The sequence below is a fragment of the Anabrus simplex genome, chromosome 1 (genome assembly GCF_040414725.1).
Source record: "Anabrus simplex isolate iqAnaSimp1 chromosome 1, ASM4041472v1, whole genome shotgun sequence".
NCBI lineage: Eukaryota > Metazoa > Arthropoda > Insecta > Orthoptera > Tettigoniidae > Anabrus > Anabrus simplex.
In genome coordinates, this window is record NC_090265.1 from 246,466,851 (window position 1) to 246,487,531 (window position 20,681).

Sequence of the window (20,681 nt, forward strand, 5' to 3'; positions counted from 1 at the left end):
CGTACGGTATGTATTTGCATACAATGCCACCAGATGGTGTATGTAAACAACAGTGTGGGTCTAAGCATGCCCCCAAGTTCAGTGTGTGAGTGAGAGCATCATAAAATCGAAGTCAACAAGCAGGAGCAACGATCATATATTAAAATAGCAGTTCTCCGCGGCAGAAATGCACGCCAATACCATGCAGAGCTGCGGGAAGCATTAGGTGTGTGACTATGATCTAATCCCTAAAGTCAAGAAGCCATTTCATGGATAACGGTTTGCTAACAAAGAGGACATCGTAACAGCATTTTGGAGAGAGGTGTCACATGATCAGAGGCAGAAAGGAGCTACGTCAAGGTGTAATTATGAAACAAAACTATTTAAAAAAAGCTGTACATGATATTAAAAGTGGCAAGTTGGCTTATAGGAAAGTATTTGATTTGTATGGTATACCTTGGTTCACCCTACAAAATAAAGTGCAGGAAGTAAGTTACATGCAAAAAAAAATTTAAAAAATGGGAGGACAACCAGTGCTAAATGAAGAAGAAGGAAATGCTCAAGAAAGCTGGTTACCTAACGTCCAGTACAACCTCCTACTTCCTGCTGCTGCAAATGAAATTTTCTTGCTGGGAAGTCCTATTTCTGGACGTGACTTCCACCGAGATGAAGTAAGTGAAGAAAAAAGAGATAGTGCTGGCAGCAGCAGCAAAAATTAATGCAATGAAACACACAATGAAGGTTATGACCAAGGTACAGATTTTCTGGTGTTGCAAGAAGAGGCTTTCCTTGTTGCAGATTATAAATACAAGTTGAGGAACAAAGTACACATGTGGCCGTATTTTGGCATGGCCTCAAATATTCGTTCAAGGGATGTGGATATCAAATACTTGCACCCACATAAAATCACCAGAAAAGTGTTTGTGTTCCCTGACATCCCTGAAGAGGATACAATAGCTAAAGAACAAATTTTGAAAATACTTCCAGTCCAAGTTGAGAAGAGAGGAATGTTTATTTTAAGAGAAAATGTTTTGTACTTTTATAGGCTATGGCATCTACATGTTCATTGTACACATCAACTTTTTTTTATTTTACATTATGATTTCTACCGTTTGTAATAAAAATGATTAAGACCTTTTAGTACAATTTCTGTGTAGTTTACAACTATTAATACTTAATTTAGACTGGAAAATTTTACATTTACCTTGTCAGAAAATAAAGATCGATTCAGTGGCGTATACTGCCATCAAGACATGGGCTATCGCTAGACTTAGGTTTCCCATTTTCGATAGTTGGTTTAGTGAACGTCAAGCCTTAAGGATTTTCATCTGCAGCTAATAGCCATTGGAGTAGCCTGCTGTGTTAAGGATAGTTCACAAGCCCTAGCCTCTGCTACTGTAGATGGTAGCTACAGAATCAGCCTCCTTTCTTAATTCCCCTAGCTCGGGGACTGGGTGCTTATGACGTCTTCATCACTCATTTCATCAGGTCACCATGAAGTCTTTCCAGAGGTTGTTGTTATTATTATTATTATTATTATTATTATTATTATTATTATTATTTCTTAATCTGTTTGTCCTCCAGAGTTAGTTTTTCCCTTGTACTCAGCAAGATATCCCATGTCTACACTCAAGGCCAGTGTCCTGGAACGTGAGACTTTGGGTCGGGGATACAACTGGGAAGTAGGACCAGTACCTCGTCCAGGCGGCCTTAGCTGCTGTGCTGAACAGGGACCTTGTGGGGGATGGGAAGATTGGAAGGAATAGACAAGGAAGAGGGAAGGAAGCGGCCGTTAGTTACCAACCCGGCATTTGTCTGGAGGAGAAGTGGGAAACCATGGAAAACCACTTCGAGGATGGCTGAGGTAGGAATCGAACCCTCCTCTACTTAGTTGACCTCCCAAGGCTGAGTGGACCCCGTTCCAGCTTTCGTACCACTTTTCAAATTTCGTGGCCGAGTGGGATTCGAACCCGGGTCTCCGGGGGTGACAGCTAAACACACTAACCACTACACCACAGAGGTGGACATTATTATTATTATTATTATTATTATTATTATTATTATTATTATTATTATTATTATTATTATTATTATTATTTCCCTTTGTATGGATTCTTGTTTTTCTCCTCCTGTTCACACTGTAACTGAGTAAGAGGTGGGGTAGGCTTACCATTTTTAATTATCAGCAATTTATCTTCATATTTCAGTTGCAAGAATGGTTTATCCAACAACTTACACACGGTTCAGCCATTACACAAAAGTAACATCACAAGGTCACAGTCACGTTAAACACTATAACTTCCGATAAACTAAAATTATTCTGAGATCAACTGAAATATACCAATAATTTCCAACTATAAGCAACCCATAAGATGTCCTGCACATGCAAAAACAAACTCGTGATACTGTAGCACATGGGTGAATCCCATCATTTCGGACACTTCCGGAGTACTTTGAGTCTTTGGGCCTTCTCTTTCCACCGCTGTCTCTCTCGTTAACGGTGGCGATTTGACGGACTGAAGCCTAGCTCAGCTCAAGGTTAGTATCCCCTTGTTCCCTGCACCATTCCGAAATTCGCCAGCAAACTTCGCGCGGCGGGTCGAGATGAGTGGGCCGAAGGCCTGGGCTGTGATGTTATTCTCCAATGCCTTACTCTCAGAAATACGAGTGAAATGCTTTCAAGTTTTGTAAATGGAAGAATATGTCAGATGCTTACATTATAATAAGATTTAGATTTCCATCATTCTCATTTGAGACTTGGGCTTCACTGGTAGCCCTCAGTATACGCCACTGATCAGTAACATATTAAATTTATCATTACAAAGATTTTAATCAGCTATTCCTATTTTGGACACCCTTAGAACACTTTAAATATCACAATACTAAAACAAAAACGTAGAATTAAAATAAAGGACTATTTGTGTCCGAAATGTCATAATATGCTTTGAAATTTTGGACAGTGATTCAACAAGCATGTGCGTCCAAAATCTCCCCGCCCCCCCGATGTACGGTGTGATTTCGGACACTACTTTTTGTTTTCCCAGGAAAACATACGTTGGCATATATTTTTTGTTTTTAGTGTATTGTATTAATTGGATATATTAATTGGATATATTCCTCATTATTAGGATGATAAACAATATGATTCAAGACTCCCTTTTTTAGTTAAGATGAAAATAACCTCAAAACCGTCCGAAATCACCCCGTTTGACGGTATTTGCAGTTATTCCTGCTCAACAGTTTGTTACACACTAGTCTATAAACCATTACAAATAAATAGGGGCGATGAATGGCCTTAATGTAAAAAGAGAAAAGGTTTATTATGATTGACCATGAGCAAAAGGCTAGGAAGCAGAACACTTCACTTCTTTTTGAAAAACTCTAAAAGTCCTAAGTGGGCTTATATGGTAGCAGAGGCTACCGGAGGGGTGACCATACGAAAAATATTAAATGCCAAAAGAGTGTTAAGAATTTAGAGGTTTCGAAAATTTTAGTCACCCCATACCAAGTCGAATGGGGATCAACAGATGGTGATCACTCTTTGTTCCCTTAGTTTACATATTTCACCACAGGGATTTGAAGAGTCCTCAGACTTGCCGAAAATCTACATTTAAAACATAAATTAGGACTTTACATAAATTAAAAGAAGTTTGAAACCTTGCCCTCAAACTGTCTGCTTGGAGCTATCACATATTATGAATTTCTGCCATTACCTTGTTTGCTGCGCCTTTCCAATGTTGATCTACAGCCCCTACCTCCTTAATACATGCCACACACGATCCACTGGAGCAATGAAGATGACAATACAGCTTTAAAGCGCCCAGCTTTTTTTCAGCATTTTGAGGGGAAGTTTCCAGAACTCTTTACAGATAGGCTGGATGCATGTATGCACCCCCAATTTTAATAGGCTGGAGAAGATATTTACAAAATTTCTGATTGTAAGGAAGAAGGAAGCAGTAGTAGTGTTGACATCTTTGATACATGAACAAAACAATCTTCAAAAACTAAGGCTAACCAACATAGAAAATTGAAATTCCCTTAAGAATTAATTATCCTTAATTCCACCAGAGGGTGCACTTAGGCTGATGGCAGAGACATCTAACAGTTGCAAACCCAAATATCTTGTATTACATTAGTTCCATAACACAGATGGCCTTATAGAAGGCAGGCAGTTTAACCGGACAGAGAAAGTGTACCCCCGTACAGTAACGTTTACTATCACACTCTAGTTCTTTAAGTCTTCATGTTCTTCAGAAAATGATAGTCAAATTATTTCCTATTGTAAAAATTTGTTATGGAAATAATTTTGTATCATTTTATTGTGCTTTTTCTATGTAAAAGAAAATTATGATGAATGAATAAAGTTTTGCTGTTACTCTACAAAACAGTTTCTCAAATGCTCAATAAAACACATACTCTTTTTACTCTTCATAAAAAATAGTTTACAAATAGTCATACTTTGTCATGTCACAATAAAAATTACAGGTAATTTAGAATTAGGAGTCTTCGATATTCCTCCTCTCTTTCTGTTGAGCATTCTGATAAGATTCGATCTACCTATGCTTAATACTGAGATATTAACAGAGCTACATAGGTTTAATTCTACACAGTAAAAATGAAAAACAAAATGTATTTTGGAAAGTATTATTAGTTAGGATAAAAATAGAACAATTACAAATTAGAGGAAATATTGCTGTTCCTGTTAACCTTACTATGACAGTCGCTAATAATTCCTAGCAGTTATGTCAAATAATCCCAACATTTATATTGATATAAGCAAAATATAAATGAATTGAAGTATAATTATTGTAACTCTCACCGGAATATTATTACACCCCAGAGATCTGCTGGGTAAGAAGCTGCATAGTGCGGTAGCACTACCAAGTCCAACTTTGGTAAAGGATAAGGTGTACCAAACATTTGTTCAAAATATCTGACAACTTGAGGTGCAGCATCTACAGCATCTTGAAGGCGGCTTAGGAAATGTGCTCTCCCAAACAAACGAATGCGTGGACCTCCTGTAATTTGTGGAAATTATCTATAAGTTGACTGAATGGAAACTAAGAAAATGACTTACTTTGGTTCATTTAGTAAACTCCATATATTTATGCATATTCCTTTAGTGACAGCAGAAGAGAAAGCAAAATAAAGGTACAATTTAGAAGAAAGCAAATTTCTCTCTCTCTGAGATATTTTCTCCCTTGCATACTCCTTTTGTTTCTCATTTACATTTATCAAACTGAGCTTGCCAAGTCAGCTTACACGAAGGGGTATCAGAAAATAATTGGAATTTTTTTTTTTTTTGTGTTTCAATAATCCCACGCTGGAGTTTGCATGTGGCAGTACTGGAAAGGTCTGACCTTGAGTGATACAGTGCAAAGCATGTCACTCACCTCAGTCTTCTCAGTTGCAGGGGAGCAACTGAGGAAGGAGGCTGTGTTCGCTGTACCCAGCATGGATCTCAAGTTGCAGCAGCATGCTTCAATTAGATTTTGTGTTCCACTGGACAAAACTCTAACACAAGCAGTGAAAATGTTGCAGCAAGCTTACAGAGATGAAACCATGGGAAAGATGCAAGTTTTTGAGTGCCACAAACACTTTAAGGAGGGTAAAACTGATCTTGAGGATGCTTCATGCCCCGGAAGACCTTCGACTTCGAAAACAGACATCAATGTAAACACAATTGATGTCATGTTGTGGGAAGACCACCGTTTAACCATTGAACAAATTGCTTGAATGATAAACATTTCCTATGGATCAGCTGAAGACATTATACGCAATGTGCTAGGGCGTAGAAAAATTTCTGCAAATTGGGTGCCATATGTAATGAATGATGAACAGAAGGCTCATCATGTGATGGCATGACAAGAATGGAAAGGGAGACTTTGGCAGGGACCAGGTTTTTTGGACAGGGTTATCACATGTGATGAGTCCTAATTTCCTCATTATGACCCAGAGACAAAACAGCAAAGTGCCCAATGGAAACATCCTTCCAGTCCAGACCCAAAGAGGCCAAAGTTCAGACGAGTGCAGGAAAAGTCATGCACCTTGTCATTTTTTGATAAGCAGGGTGTTATGTACGATCATGTAGTGAAAAAGCAACATACTGTTACTGCTGATTACTATTGTGAAGTGTTAAAGGGGCCACTGAAAAGAAAAATTGCAGAAAAAGGACCAAACTTTGCTCAAACAGGATGGATCCTGCACCAGGACAATGCACCTGCTCATCGGGCAATCAAGACACAAGAGACAAACCACTGAGATGATGCCACATCCACCTTATTTGCTGGACCTAGTCCCTTGCGACTTCTGCCTATTTCTTGCAGTAAAAAAAAGGAAATTTGGGGTTATCATTTTCAAAGTCATCAAGAAGTAAACAATGCAATTTCAGGTATACTTAACAGACTATCAAGAAAGGGCTTTGGGGAGTGTTTTGAACAGTGGACTGAACTTCGGAACCATTGTATTGTGTCTGAGGGAGAATACTCTGAAGGTCTGTGAGTGAATTTAAAATAAAGGTAGACAGTATTTTGTTTTAATAAAATTATTCCGGTTATTTTTTGACACCCCCTCATACTAATGTCACATATAGAAAGATAGGAATATGCAACAAGAGAAATGTACAATGGGTCAAAATAAATAAGGAAAGGTACAAGCAAGTAACAAATTTATCTATATATATAAAATAAAAGTTTTGTCTGTACATTGCTCAGAATTTGAAAAGAATGGCATTTCTGTATCGGTCATATCCACAGTAACAAGGAAATGCACTCTTTACTTTTATGTAATTTCTGTCTGTCTGTATGTATGTATGTACACGCATCACGAGAAAATGGCTGAAGAGGATTTAATGAAAATCGGATGTAAATTCAGGGGATGAGCCATTATAATCTAGGCTATAAATCATTTTATTCATGCTGAGTGAAATGGTGGTTTAGGGGAAGGTCTAAATTTTAATTTTCAAATATTTATATTATTAGTGGTCCTATCGTTAAATACTACATAACTAAAGTTATGTAGAATTAAATTTCTGATCATTTATGTCTCATACATTTTTACTGTACCGGCTATGATAACACAGATATTCATGAATTTGTATTTTTGTTGCTAAGTCCATAGCAACGCCGAGCCATGAGAAAATGGGTTAACAGAATTTAATGAAAATTGGTATATAGAGTCAGGAAATAAGAAACTACAGCCTAAGCCATAAACAATTTTTTTCACCCTGGATGAAATTGTAGTTTAGGGGAAAGAGCCTAAAATTTAATTTTTAAATACCTATGTTATTGGTCGTATCGAAAAGTACTACACAACAGAAGTTACAGAGAATAAAATTTCTGATCATTTATGTTTTATTCAGTTTTACCGTATTGACTATGATAAGAGTGGTATTTCAGAGTCAGAAGAAAACTAAATGTGAAGGCCTACAATATCGAAAGTGCATAACATTGATCAACAATAACATTACATTGACCATTGTTTGTTGTGATGTTCTTTGTCTCTTATGCTGCCACTCAACTCCGATAGATGAGATTACCATACTGCTGCGTACTGAGTATAACAGCCTGACTGAATATTGGTGGGAAATAATTGAGGAGTTAGAAAACTTTCTTTAGCATCCCATTCCTCTGGTTCATACATTTTCTGATACTGCTGGTATGTAACACACTGGTTCATCATAGTATTCCAGCTATTCGATCCCTACTCTGACACGCTGTTTTGAATGAGCAGTGTGCACTCTTAAAGCAGAGGTTTACTTAGCAGCAGCAGCAGCAGCAGCAGCAGCAGCAGTAGTAGTAGTAGTGTGACCTGGTCTAGAATTATACTTTAGGCCGATTCCAAATTACAGCACCACAATTCACTAAATAACTCAAAATTCAACCCTGAAAAGAGCTGTTTCTTAAGAAAAGCTTTGTCCTCTTCACTTTTATTAAATTCTACATTCATATTATTCCAAATTAGCAGTGAAGAGGGGGTTTCTCCTCTGGCCTGGAGGAAAAATTTGCCTCCAAGTCTAGATAGATTTTTCCGCTGCCAGTGTAGTGAATTGAGATTTTCGGACTCATCAGGTGCTCCTAGGAAACACATTAGTAAAAGGGCATAGTTTTTGCCCTGGGACTCTCCACTATTTGACACCCCCCCGCCGCTGAAGTAAAAGACGAAGAGTGTTCACGGATCACGGCTGTCTTCGGCTTGGTTATTCCAACTCTGGAACTTTGGACTGTTAGATTGGCAGTGTAGTCCTGTTCATTAAGGGTGAGAAAATTTGTGGCTTTTCATTTGATTGAGTATTTCATATGAAAGCATTTCTTTTAATCGAGACGTTCCTACTGACGTCATTGTAATGTCCCATGTTCATTTCCGTTGAAAAAAACACTAAAACAGTCTTTCTGAGGATGTAAAAAGGCAGGTTGAGAGTGAGTGTCTGCCATTATAATGAAAACCAACCTGATTGTGACTGATGGTAATCAAGCGGGCCTACCATTACAATGAAAATTCCCTAACCCAGTCTTCATATGATAAAATATTTTGGTGACTTCCCCGTCGCAATTTAATACAATCTTGCTCACAACGTGTACACTACCTAACCTAAAATTCTGTATACAATGTAGAATTCCATAGCGAAGCACAGGTACATCAGCTAGTATATATATAAAATAACATGTCCTCACTGACTGACTGATTCATCATCGCCGAGCCAAAACAGGACATAACTAAATGAAAATTTGAGGATACATTTATATTACAGTGTAGGTTTTCACAAAAAGGAGGATTTTTGGATATTCCATCATTACGGGGGTCGAAAGGGTGCTGAATTTTAAAATTAATGTATCTATACTCAAAAACTTAATGGCTTAAAGATGTGAAAATTGGTATTTGAAATCTCCTTTAAAAATAAGGAAACACATATTTTTTAGTCTTTGGAAAAATCCTCTTAAGAGGGGTGAAAAAGGGTGAAAAATGGGTTGAATACCTTTTATCAGGATACTTTTATCTCATAAACTGAATATGTCACAGTCATGAAAATTGGTATTTGCAATCTCCTTTAAAAATAAACACAATTTTTTTATTTTTGGAAAATCTACTTAAGAGGGGGTAAACAGGAGTGACAAAGGGGAGTGAATTTTTAAAATGAGTATATCTACAATATATCTAAAAAACATAACCTGTTACAGATGTTAAAATTGATATTTGGAATATCCTGTAAAAGAAAAGGAACACACATAATTTGTTTTCTGAAAATCCACTTAAGGGGAAGTGTTAAAGGGGGGTGAATTTTTAAAATTAGCATTTTTACAGTATATCTCAAAAACTTAACATATTACAGAAGTTAAAACTGGTATTTTAAATCTCTTTTAAAAATAAAGTAATACGTAATATTTGTTTTTGGAAAAAGACTTGGTGGGGGGGGGGGTAAAATGAATGAAAAAGGGGGTTAAATACTGGTATCTCCAAAACTGAAGATATTACAGAAGTGATAATTGGTATTTGGAATATCCTTTAAAAATAAAGAAACACTATTTTTTTTGGAAAATCTGTGTAAAGGGGTGGGGTGGGTAAGTGAAGAAAGTGTTGATTTTTTTTATTTTTTTTTATTAGGATACTTATATATCAAACAGGGAAGATGTTACGGATGTGAAAATTGGCATTTGGAATCTCCTGTAAAAGTAAAGGAACATGCACAATTTGTTTCCTGAAAGTCCACTTAAGTGGAAATGTTAAAGGGGAGTGAATTTTAAAATGGGCATGTCTACAGTATATTTCAAAAACATAACATATTACAGACATGAAAATTGGTATTTTTAATCTCATTTTAAAATAAACACATACTTTTTTGTTTTGAAAAAACACTAAGTGGTGGGGGTTGAATGAAGGACTGAAAGATTGGTTGAATTATTTTTATGAGGATAGTTATATTCTCAAACTGAAGATGTTACAGATTAGTTGAATTATTTGTTTGAGAATACTTATCTCGAAAACAAAGGATGTTACGGATGAGAAAATTAGTATTTGGAATCTCTTTTATTAAAAATAAAGACACGTATTTTGAGGCGGCGGAGTATGGTGGAATCAACTTAAGGGGGTGTAAAAAGAGTTGAAATCTTTTTATGAGGATACACATAAGAAGTGGACTTAAAACAATACACCATAATGGGGTATTGACCGGGGGGCGGGGACACAGAGGGGTGAGGAATGGTGACAAAAATATGCATTTATATAAAATCTTTTGAATTACGAAGTTAAAATTTTAAATGATGTCCTAGGTGTTAAATAACAGAAGGTTTGAAACAAATGTAACCACTCAGCGAGTTAAATGGGGGTTAAGATCCGAAAACAAATATATTAATTTTTTCCTCCGAAACGGTTTAATGTATGAAAACAAAATTCCAAATAGCGGTGTATATTTTAAATCCTAGGTGTGAAATAGAAAATATTTTTAATGTTCTACCCCTAAAGTGTTAAATGTGGTTAGCTCCATAAATGAAATTATTCATCTCTCCAAAACAGTTATACGTACAAGGTTGTAATTTTACGAGAAGGGTCTTCTGTGTCCTAGGTATAAAATATCGTATACTTCAAAGTATTTCTCCCCTAAGGAGTTGAGATGATGGTTGACTATCAACAGACACAAAGTAGATAATCTGGAAGTCTTTGAATAGATTGAAAACTGAAGTTGCAAGATCTGGGGAGAACCTTTATAAGAGTCACTTCCTTACTGACAGTCTTATGTGATTGTGGTGAACTGCAGACAACCTGATTTTTCTTCTGTTGCTCTTTGTGTCCATCCAGTCGCACAATTAAATATCTTAGTTACACCTAATGCTCTTGAGGTGGCTAAATTTTAGGCAGAACTGTGTAACTTCAGCAATGGTCCACACATTATACTTTACATTATTCATTTGAAATTAATATTATATTAGTATGGAGAGCCTCCGTGGCTCAGGCGGCAGCGCACCAGCCTCTCACCACTGGATACTGTGTTTCAAATCCAGGTCACTCCATGTGAGATTTGTACTGGACAAAGCGGAGGCAAGATAGGTTTTTCTCTGGGTACTCTGGTTTTCCCTGTCATCTTTCATTCCAGCAACACTCTCCAATATTATTTCATTTCATCTGTCAGTCATTAATCACTGCCCCACAGGAGTGCAACAGGTTTCAGCAGCTGGCAAAATTCCTATGCTCGCTGCAAGTTGGGAGATTCATTCATCCCATACCTGACCCAGTCATTGACTGGAAAACAGGTTGTAGGTTTTCATCATTATATTAGTATGGTATCTGTACTTCTGACGTGAATAAAAAAGAAAAACAAGAGATATTACAATCTACTGTACATTAACTACACTTACCATCACCTGTGAGAGGATTCAGTGGAGTAACATATCCCAGATCTGCTACTATGGCTGCCACAGAAAAGGTAGACATTGATGGACTCTTTTGAAAATGATCTATTTCCCATCCAGGTTGATCAGAGCTATAAAGCAATAAGTAGAAACATTCTAGTTACTGTTTCTCATTTATATTTAGTATTGCATCCTTGTAATCATGTTTGTGATTGTAGGACCATAACAGGACAGCTAAATCATCCTCTTAATACATTTCATTAATTTACTGGTAGGTCAGTTAAAGCATCCATACCTAATCAGAAGATAAGAACAGAAAATTTACTGTAGTAAGCTTTTTGACAAATCAAAAGTAACGTTCCTGTGATTCAGAAGTTTTGCAAGACTCCTAGTCTTTGGTTTATACTAAAACATTTTGAAACTATATAAAACTATGAGCATGTTTATTGTCTTAAAAATTTGCTTTGCAAGTCTGTCTTTAGATGCTTGGAGTGAGGGATAGGAGTGACTACAGTAATTGCTTAGTAGGTTAGAACAGTTTGTTATTCTGAAGTCCCCTGAAAATAATTTCTAAGACATGATTTCACGGTGAATAATAAGCTGACATGGTACCTGGCTGAAGGGAGTAAAATGTACTTATGAAGTATATTTCACATATCTAGTCAGATTGATAGACATATCATAAGAATGAACTACAATAACCAAAACAAGAGACACTCTTAAAGAAAGGTCTACTATCATCTATACACCTCAAAAAATAAAAAACAATTGGAACATTGTGGGATTAGGCACTTTATGTAGTAGGGCATGTGTAGTCCTGTTGTAAATAATTCAATTGCTTGTTTTCAATACAGAAGATGTTACCTATGGTCTGTGTTGAGCATGGAGTGAACTGTTCCATTTCAGGTGAAGTGTCTAGTAGTGTACTCAGTGTTCATGTTTCATGTTCAATGCTTATTTCTCAGTTTGACATTGATTCAAGGTGGACATACACAAGCATCAGTATCATGCATTGTAGGATTACCCAAAGTACTGTGTAAAATGTGAAAAAGGCACTGTGAGACCATTTATGTGACTGACAGACAGAAGGAAGGTTGACTGAGGGTAACGCCATGTCAATATTGGTATATCCGCATAACAGCCCACGGAAGACCAACTTCAACTGTTCAACAATTATGAGATGAATTCTTGAGGGCAACCAGTGTCCATATATCTGCACAAACTGTACACATTTAGCTGCATAGTGCCCAAATATTGTAATTTCAACTGATTCAAAGTGTTCCACTAGAGAATCATCACTGTTTTGTGAGGAGAAAATGGGCCATCCAGCATCTTCATTGAAGATTGGAAAAATGGCATAATATCATGTCTGCAGATGAAACACAGATATTATTTAGGCCAGATATATGACACAAAAGAGTGTGGAGACATGAAGGACATGGCAGAAAGTACTAGTATGTTCAAGATGTGCATGCATGTGGTGGTGGAATATTTTGGGCTGAAATTAAGCATCACCATCATAGACCTTTGATACCAATTCAAGGAATGTCAGCTGTCCAGCGGTATACTTATACTGATGAAATTCCTTGACCATTTGTAAGTCAGGCTGAGTGGCTCAGACGGTTGAGGCGCTGGCCTTCTGACCCCAACTTGGCAGGTTTGATCTTGGCTCAGTCCGGTGGTATTTGAATGTGCTCAAATATGTGAGCATCGTGTCAGTAGATTTACTGGCATGTAAAAACTCCTGTGGGACAAATTTCTGGCACCTCGGCATCTCCAAAAACTGTAAAAGTAGTTAGTGGGACGCAAAGCAAATTGTATTATTATTATTATTATTATTATTATTATGAATATTTGTACAATCGTTTAGGGATGAATATGGTGCCAAATTCATTTTTGTCGACAACAATACTTGCCCTCATCGAGGTGCATCAGTGAGGAATTTCATGAGAGAGGCAGGTATCAACCATGTGAATAGGCCAGCCAATTCACCAGATATGAACTGCATTGAGTGTGCATAGGACAGGTTAAGAAATGCTGTTTTTGATTGTCCACAACCTTCACAGGCACTGCCAGGCCTCTTTAGAGTTATCCAGATGGAATGGGACCTTCTTCCTCAAGATGATATCAATGTACTGATCGCAAGAAATATGCCATTCTTTGATTATTATTGTGTTTTTTATGGGTATGTTGCAGTGTTATATGTGTTATAATTATTGTTTTTGACAGACTGGAAAGCTTTAAAGTTATACTGATAATAAAAGTGTTGGTTATATCTGGACAAGTTATAATAATCACAAGGATGACTTCTGATATTAAATCCCTTTTCTATCCCATATTGTTGAACACACATTACAAAGAAAAAAACACACACACACAAAAGGCTGACTAACAACAAGAATGCAATCTATGAAATAAAAATTAAAAAGATCAATGAAAACATGATACCAACTTCGACACAAAAAATAGCATGACATATCCTAAAAATTTGTAAACAAAACAAAATACACAAAAGAACGTATCAAAACAATCTTGATACCAATTACCCCCTCTCCCCCTCTTCTGATACATTTCAAACAAACTAATACAGTTCAAGATCCTTCTGGGATTTTTCAATCTTCATCCTTGATAATCGTTTTGTGAATAAATCTGCTACATTCTCAGAAGATCACTATGTGATCAAAAGTACCCGGACACCCCCATAAACATACATTTTTCATCTTAGGTGCATTGTACTGCCACCTACTGCTAGGTACTCCATAGCAGCGACCTCAGTAGTCATTCAACATCGTGAGAGAGAGCAGAATGGGGCGCTCCGCGGAACTCACGGACTTCGATCGTGGTCAGATGATTGGGTGTCACTTGTGTCAGAAGTTTGTACGCGAGATTTCCATGCTCCGAAGCATATCTAGGTCCACTGTTTCTAATGTGATAGTGAAGTGAAAACGTGAAGGGACACATACAGCATGAAAGCGTACAGGCCAACCTCGTCTGTTGACTGACAGAGACCGCCGATAATTGAAGAGGGTCATCAAGTGTAATAGGCAGGCATCTATCCAGACCATCACACAGGAATTCCAAACTGCATCAGGATCTACTCCAAGTACTATGACAGTTTGGCGGGAGGTGAGAAAACTTGACTTTCATGGTCGAGCAGTTGCCCATAAGCCACACATCACGCAGGTCAATACCAAACGACGCATCGCTTGGTGTAAGGAGTGTAAACATTGGACGATTGAACAGTGGAAAAACGTTGTGTGGAGTGACAAATCACGATACACAATGTGGCGATCTGATGGTAGGGTGTGGGTATGGCGAATGCCCGGTGAACATCATCTGCAAGTGTGTGTAGTGCCAACAGTAAAATTTGGAGGAGGTGGTGTTATGGTGTGGTTGTGCTTTTCATGGAGGAGGCTTGCACCCCTTGTTGTTTTGCATGGCACTATCACAGCACAGGCCTACATTGATGTTTTAAGCACCTTCTTGCTTCCCACTGTTGAAGAGCACTTCAGGAATGGCGATTGCATCTTTCAGCACGATCGAGCACCTGTTCATAATGCACGGCCCGTGGCGGAGTGGTTACACGACAATAACATCCCTGTAAGGGACTGGCCTGCACAGAGTCCTGACCTGAATCCTATAGAACACCTTTGGGATGTTTTGGAACGCCGACTTCGTGCCAGGCCTCACCAACCGACATTGCTACCTCTCCTCAGTGCAGCGCTCTGTGAAGAATGGGCTGCCATTCCCCAAGCAACCTTCCAGCACCTGATTGAACGTATTGCCTGTGAGAGTGGAAGATGTCATCAAGGCTATGGGTGAGCTAACACCATATTGAATTCCAGCATTACCGATGGAGGGCACCACGAACTTGTACATTATGTTCAGCCAGGTGTCTGGATACTTTTGATCACATAGTGTACTTAAAGGTGACAAGTCCTTTATGAACAACTTTATAAACATGAAATATAATATCTATATGTTTTGACCTGTCATTCATATCAGTATTAAAACTTAACTTTATATCTGAAGTATTATCAGAATAAATCTAACATGAGGTAGTAATCATATTCTCTTGTCCTATTTCAATGAGAATATCCTTAAGGCATAGAAGTTCCCTAGTTGCTTCTGCAATACTAGTGTATTCTGCCTCCATTGTTGAATGAGCAACACACCCTATGAAAGAATAACTGAATATCCACTTACAGACCTTTTATATTATCTCCCCACAATCAGCATCACAATACATTTGGACAGTTTCATTATCAAAACAAAAATCCAATTTTACATCTCTCATAGCATACAGATACCTAAGCATATGTTTTAGCTTCTTCCAGTCTTGTTTGGGATTCTCAGATTTTAGACACAAAACACTGACAGGAAATGCAATATCTGATCTAGAATTATTTGAAAGATATAGAAGAATTCCTGCTTTCCATAGAAAATTAACCTAGCCTTACTATGAGACATATTTCCTTTTTTTTTGTGCATCCAAAAGACATTATGATGTTTTCACAAACAGTTACACTGAAATAACAAGGGAAATAAAGAGCAACAACAATAAAATGATAAACGGTAAACAAATGAGAAAGGAACATAACAAAGCAATGGCAATGAATGCAGACATGGCTGGATTGCAACTGACAGAGCAGATAGCTGCCAGTTGAAGGCAGCAGGCAAAATCCTCTGCACTCCATGCCTCACTGGGATATATGCATTCCTCACATCTCCCAACTGTAATTGAATATGCATATTAACTGATTGGAACAATTAAACAACTTTATGTTTCACAGATATTAAGGCTATCACCAATATAATCTGGCTACTGATTACATTCCTGATAAACTTTAAGAAGGATGAGCTATTTTGATATACATAAAACACTGGGTTCTCAACTACGTTAATAAGAACACATACAAAGTAGCTAATATTTTCAAAAAAACAAGGTCTATAAGTAGCCTTTAGAATGAACAACACACTACAGAGATACATCAGCAAGTGTAATGTAAACAAAAACATCCTTTCTCCAAGTCAGGTGTCTATGAACTCAACTGCCAAGAACCTAACTGCAATTCCACATATATATAGGACAAACTAAATGTAATTTCCACACAAGATACAAAGAACACAAAAACATGATCATATATAATCGGCATTCAGCCTTCAGAGAGCACATTATATGACAGTACACCCATTTCACAGACATCAACACAGATCTAAAAATTTTACACATAGAAAATAAAAGTATATCTTTGAATATCAAAGAAGCAATCGAAATTTACACTGAAAAAAAAAAAAAACTAACGAAACCAACCTAAATGACCATACACATTTTAAAAATCCCCCCTTATCATAAAATTAATGTCTAATAGATACTCTCTATTACAATTCCATACTTTATTTAGCCTAAAATCATTAACTTGCATTTATCAGTATTACATAAAACACAGTATAACTCCCCTCTACCGAGCTCGATAGCTGCAGTTGCTTAAGTGCGGCCAGTATCCAGTATTACAAGTATCCAGTATCCAGTATTCGGGAGATAGTAGGTTCGAATCCCACTGTCGGCAGCCCTGAAAATGGTTTTCCGTGGTTTCCCATTTTCACATCAGGCAAATGCTGGGACTGTACCTTAATTAAGGCCACGGCCGCTTCCTTCCCACTCCTAGCCCTTCCCTGTCCCATCGTCGCCATAAGACCTATCTGTGTCGGCGTGATGTAAAGCACAAAAAATCTCCCCTCTTCCAGTAAATGAAATAAGGTTCTACAATGTTCCCTTCGCTCTGCCCCTACTTTCCCATCCCCTCTCCAAAGTACAGTATGCTAGATTATAACATCCAATATGAAGGATCCACAACGTTCCACTTGCCACCCGCCTTTCCGATGGAGTAAAGTGGACTGGCTAGTTGTTAATCAGGACTTGTCAACCCTCCCTTGGTGCTGGTCATCAGCTGAGCGTGACGTCAACAGTGCAGTTTCCCTGTTTGAGGATTTAATATTTACCACTATTAAACAACATGTACCTTTCTCCAAACCCAGAACACATAAATACCCCCCTGGCTAAGTGCCGAAACTAAATTGCTACTAAAGAACAAAACTACTGGCAAAAATGAGTGCAATTGGACTTGACAAAAGAGTGACTGAATGGGTGGCTATGTTTCTAGAAAATAGAACTCAGAGAATTAGGAGTAGGCAAAGCTTTATCTGTCTCTATAATAATTAAGAGGGGAATTCCTCAAGGCAGTATTATTGGAACTTTATGTTATCTTATATATATCAACGACATGTGTAAAGAAGCGGAATCAGTGATAAGGCTTTTTGCAGATGATGTTATTCTGTACAAAGTAATAAATAAGTTACAAGATTGTGAGCAACTGCAAAATGACCTCAATGTTGTGAGATGGACAGTAGGCAATGGTATGATGATAAATGAGGTTAAAAGTCAGGTTGTGAGTTTCACAAATAGGAAAAGTCCTCTCAGTTTTAATTACTGCATTGATGGGGTGAAAGTTCCCTTTGGGGATCATTTTAAGTACCTAGGTCTTAATATAAGGAAAGAACTTAATTGGGGTAATCACATAAATATGATTGTAAATAAAGGGTGCAAATCTCTGCACATGTTTATGAGGGTATTTAGGGGTTGTAATAAGGATGTAAAGGAGAGGGCATGTAAGTCTCTGGTAAGACCCCAACTAGGGTATGATTCTAGTGTACTGGACCCTCACCAGAATTACTTGATTCAAGAACTGGAAAAAATCCAAAGAAAAACAGCTTGATTTGTTCTGGGTGATTTCCGACAAAAGAGTAGCGTTACAAAAATGTTGAAAGTTTGGGCTGGGAAGACTTAGGAGAAAGGAGACAAGCTGCTCAACTAAATGGTATGTGATATAAATGTTGATTCCCATAGGGAACCTGAAATATTTGTCCCGAATGAGTAAATTTATAATACCAATATAAATGGTCCGTTATTGGATATTATAAATTTTCCAGCTAACTCATTCCTGGTTGCCAGCATTTCGCCTCAGTGTGCTAAGTCGGGCTTATCAGTTGGTAAATAGCACACCCGGAATAACATCAGTAGACAAATAAGTTTGAGTGGTGTCTTTAAAAGTTAGGAAAGTTCACAATCTGAGATAAAGTTGGAATTCAAGAGGACAAATTGGGGCAAATATTCGTTTATAGGAAGGGGCGTTAGGGATTGGTTAACATACCAAGGGAGAAATGAAAACCTACAACCTGTTTTCCAGTCATTGACCAGGTCAGGGATGTAATGAATGAAGCAGATATAGGCTGTTAGTACGATGGGGTCGCCACTCCCAAAGTGATTTATTAATGAATGATAGATGCTATGAAATGAGAATGGAGAGTGTTGCTGGAATGAAAGATGGCAGGGAAAACCGGAGTACCTGAAGAAAAACCTGTCCCGTCTCCACTTTGTCCAGCACAAATCTCACATGGAGTGACCGGGATTTGAATCACGGTATCCAGCGGTGAGAGGCCGACACGCTGCCGTCTGAGCCATGGGGACCAAGGGAGATATTCAATAAATTTCCAATTTCTTTGCAATCATTTAAGAAAAGGCTAGGAAAACAACAGATAGGGAATCTGCCACCTGGGCGACTGGCTTAAATGCAAATCAGTAGTGACTGATAGTGATTGATTACAGAAAAAAACCTGTGTGTGGTCACTCTGGAAGTCTATCCTCAATTCACACACGTAAAATACTTTTAAACACCTCAGGAAAATTTCAAAATCACATCTTAAGAATGACTACAACCGGCACATCACTTCTATAACTGGAAACCTTAAAAGCAACCCTAACAAATTTTGGACCCTCATTTCATCACATAGAAAGTCACCCCGGATACCACTGAATCTTAAACTACATAGTGATAATGTCCCAACTGAATTAAGGTCTCAAAAATTCAATGAGTACTTTCACTCCACCTTTACCCCTCCCGCACCTATCACAGAACTACCACAGATCAATAGTGTTTGCAGTTGCTCACTGTCACAAATATCAGCAACCCTTGACGAAGTTCAAAATATTCTCAATAGTCTCCCAACAAACCACTCCACCAGGCCCAATGATATTCACCCTATATTCCTCAAAAATACTTCGGCATCTCACTGTGCACTGTTATCTACAATTTTAAACCTGTGTACGACTACTGGTACATTCCCTGACAGCTGGAAACAAGTTGATATCACACCTATTTTCAAATGTGGCAACAAACATGATATCTCATCATACCGCCCAATATCTATCGTTCCAATACTATCCTCTGTCCTTGAAAGAATAATACACTACTGACTCCTCTTTCTCACAGAGCCGTACCTACCTGAAGAACAACACAGATTCATTCCCGGAAAATCATGCCTCACCAACCTCAGAGTTCTCAATCACCACATCATTTCAGCAATAGAAAATAAATCTCAGTTAGATGTAATCTATATAGATTTGGCAAAAGCATTTGACTCAGTGGATGACACACTTCTTCTTCATAAGCTCGCTACCAGATTGTCATTGATAACAAGTTTCCTCTTCGGCAGAAAACAAAAAGTGGTACTCTCTGAATCTGCCTCATCATGGTTATCTGTGTTATCAGGTGTATCTCAGGGCAGTATTCTGGGACCCCTACTCTTTGTTCTCTATATCGATGACATAATTTGCACCCAAAATAGTCAGTGTTCCCTCCTCTTGTGCGCCGACGACCTGAAAATCCTACGCCTGATGACTGTGATGAATTACAGACTGTTCTCAATTCAAGTGGTGACTGGTTTATGAAATGGAATCTTTCTCTCAATGCTACGAAGTGCAATACAATCTCCTTTTCATTGCTAAAGCAAGGAATGAACACTGCCTATACCATCCAGGGAATACATTGCAATAGGCTTCTCAGGTAAGAGACCTAGGTGTTATAATAGACTGTAAACTAACCTTCTCTGCTCATATTCAGTCTATAAAATCCCGTGTTATGCGTACCCTAGGCATTCTTTACAGGTTCACTGAAATTAATGATATTAACGCCTTAAAATTATATTTTGTCTCGTATGTTCTCCCCATTATTGACTTTTGTTCCCCTATTTGGTCCTCATCTGTTATCACAAGCATATCTCAATTAAATAGTAACTTTTTCACTTTCATTGTTAAGACTTGTAATCCTGTTTATAAGAACAAAACTAAATCTGATATTATGAACAACCTGAGTATACTTGACCTGAGAAGACGTTTACAGTTCTCCGATCTATGTTATTTTCACAAAATAATCAAGGCTACACCAAATGCAATACTCTTCGGGCATACTTCCCTATACACGTTCCTTCCCACCCAACGCGCAACCAGCACATTCATCATGT

The 20,681-nt window shown here is 37.8% G+C and overlaps 1 protein-coding gene across 1 annotated transcript in view; it reads right to left on the reverse strand.

Annotated features, from left to right (window-relative positions):
- Positions 1 to 20,681, reverse strand: part of LOC136886353 (aminopeptidase N) — a 305,995-nt gene that overhangs the window by 168,189 nt on the left and 117,125 nt on the right. The window contains exons 6-7 of the mRNA XM_067159096.2: positions 11,328 to 11,452; positions 4,799 to 4,997 (exon numbers count right to left, since the gene is read on the reverse strand). Coding sequence (XP_067015197.2) covers positions 4,799 to 4,997; positions 11,328 to 11,452 — 324 coding nt within the window. The remainder of the gene's footprint in view (positions 1 to 4,798; positions 4,998 to 11,327; positions 11,453 to 20,681) is intronic.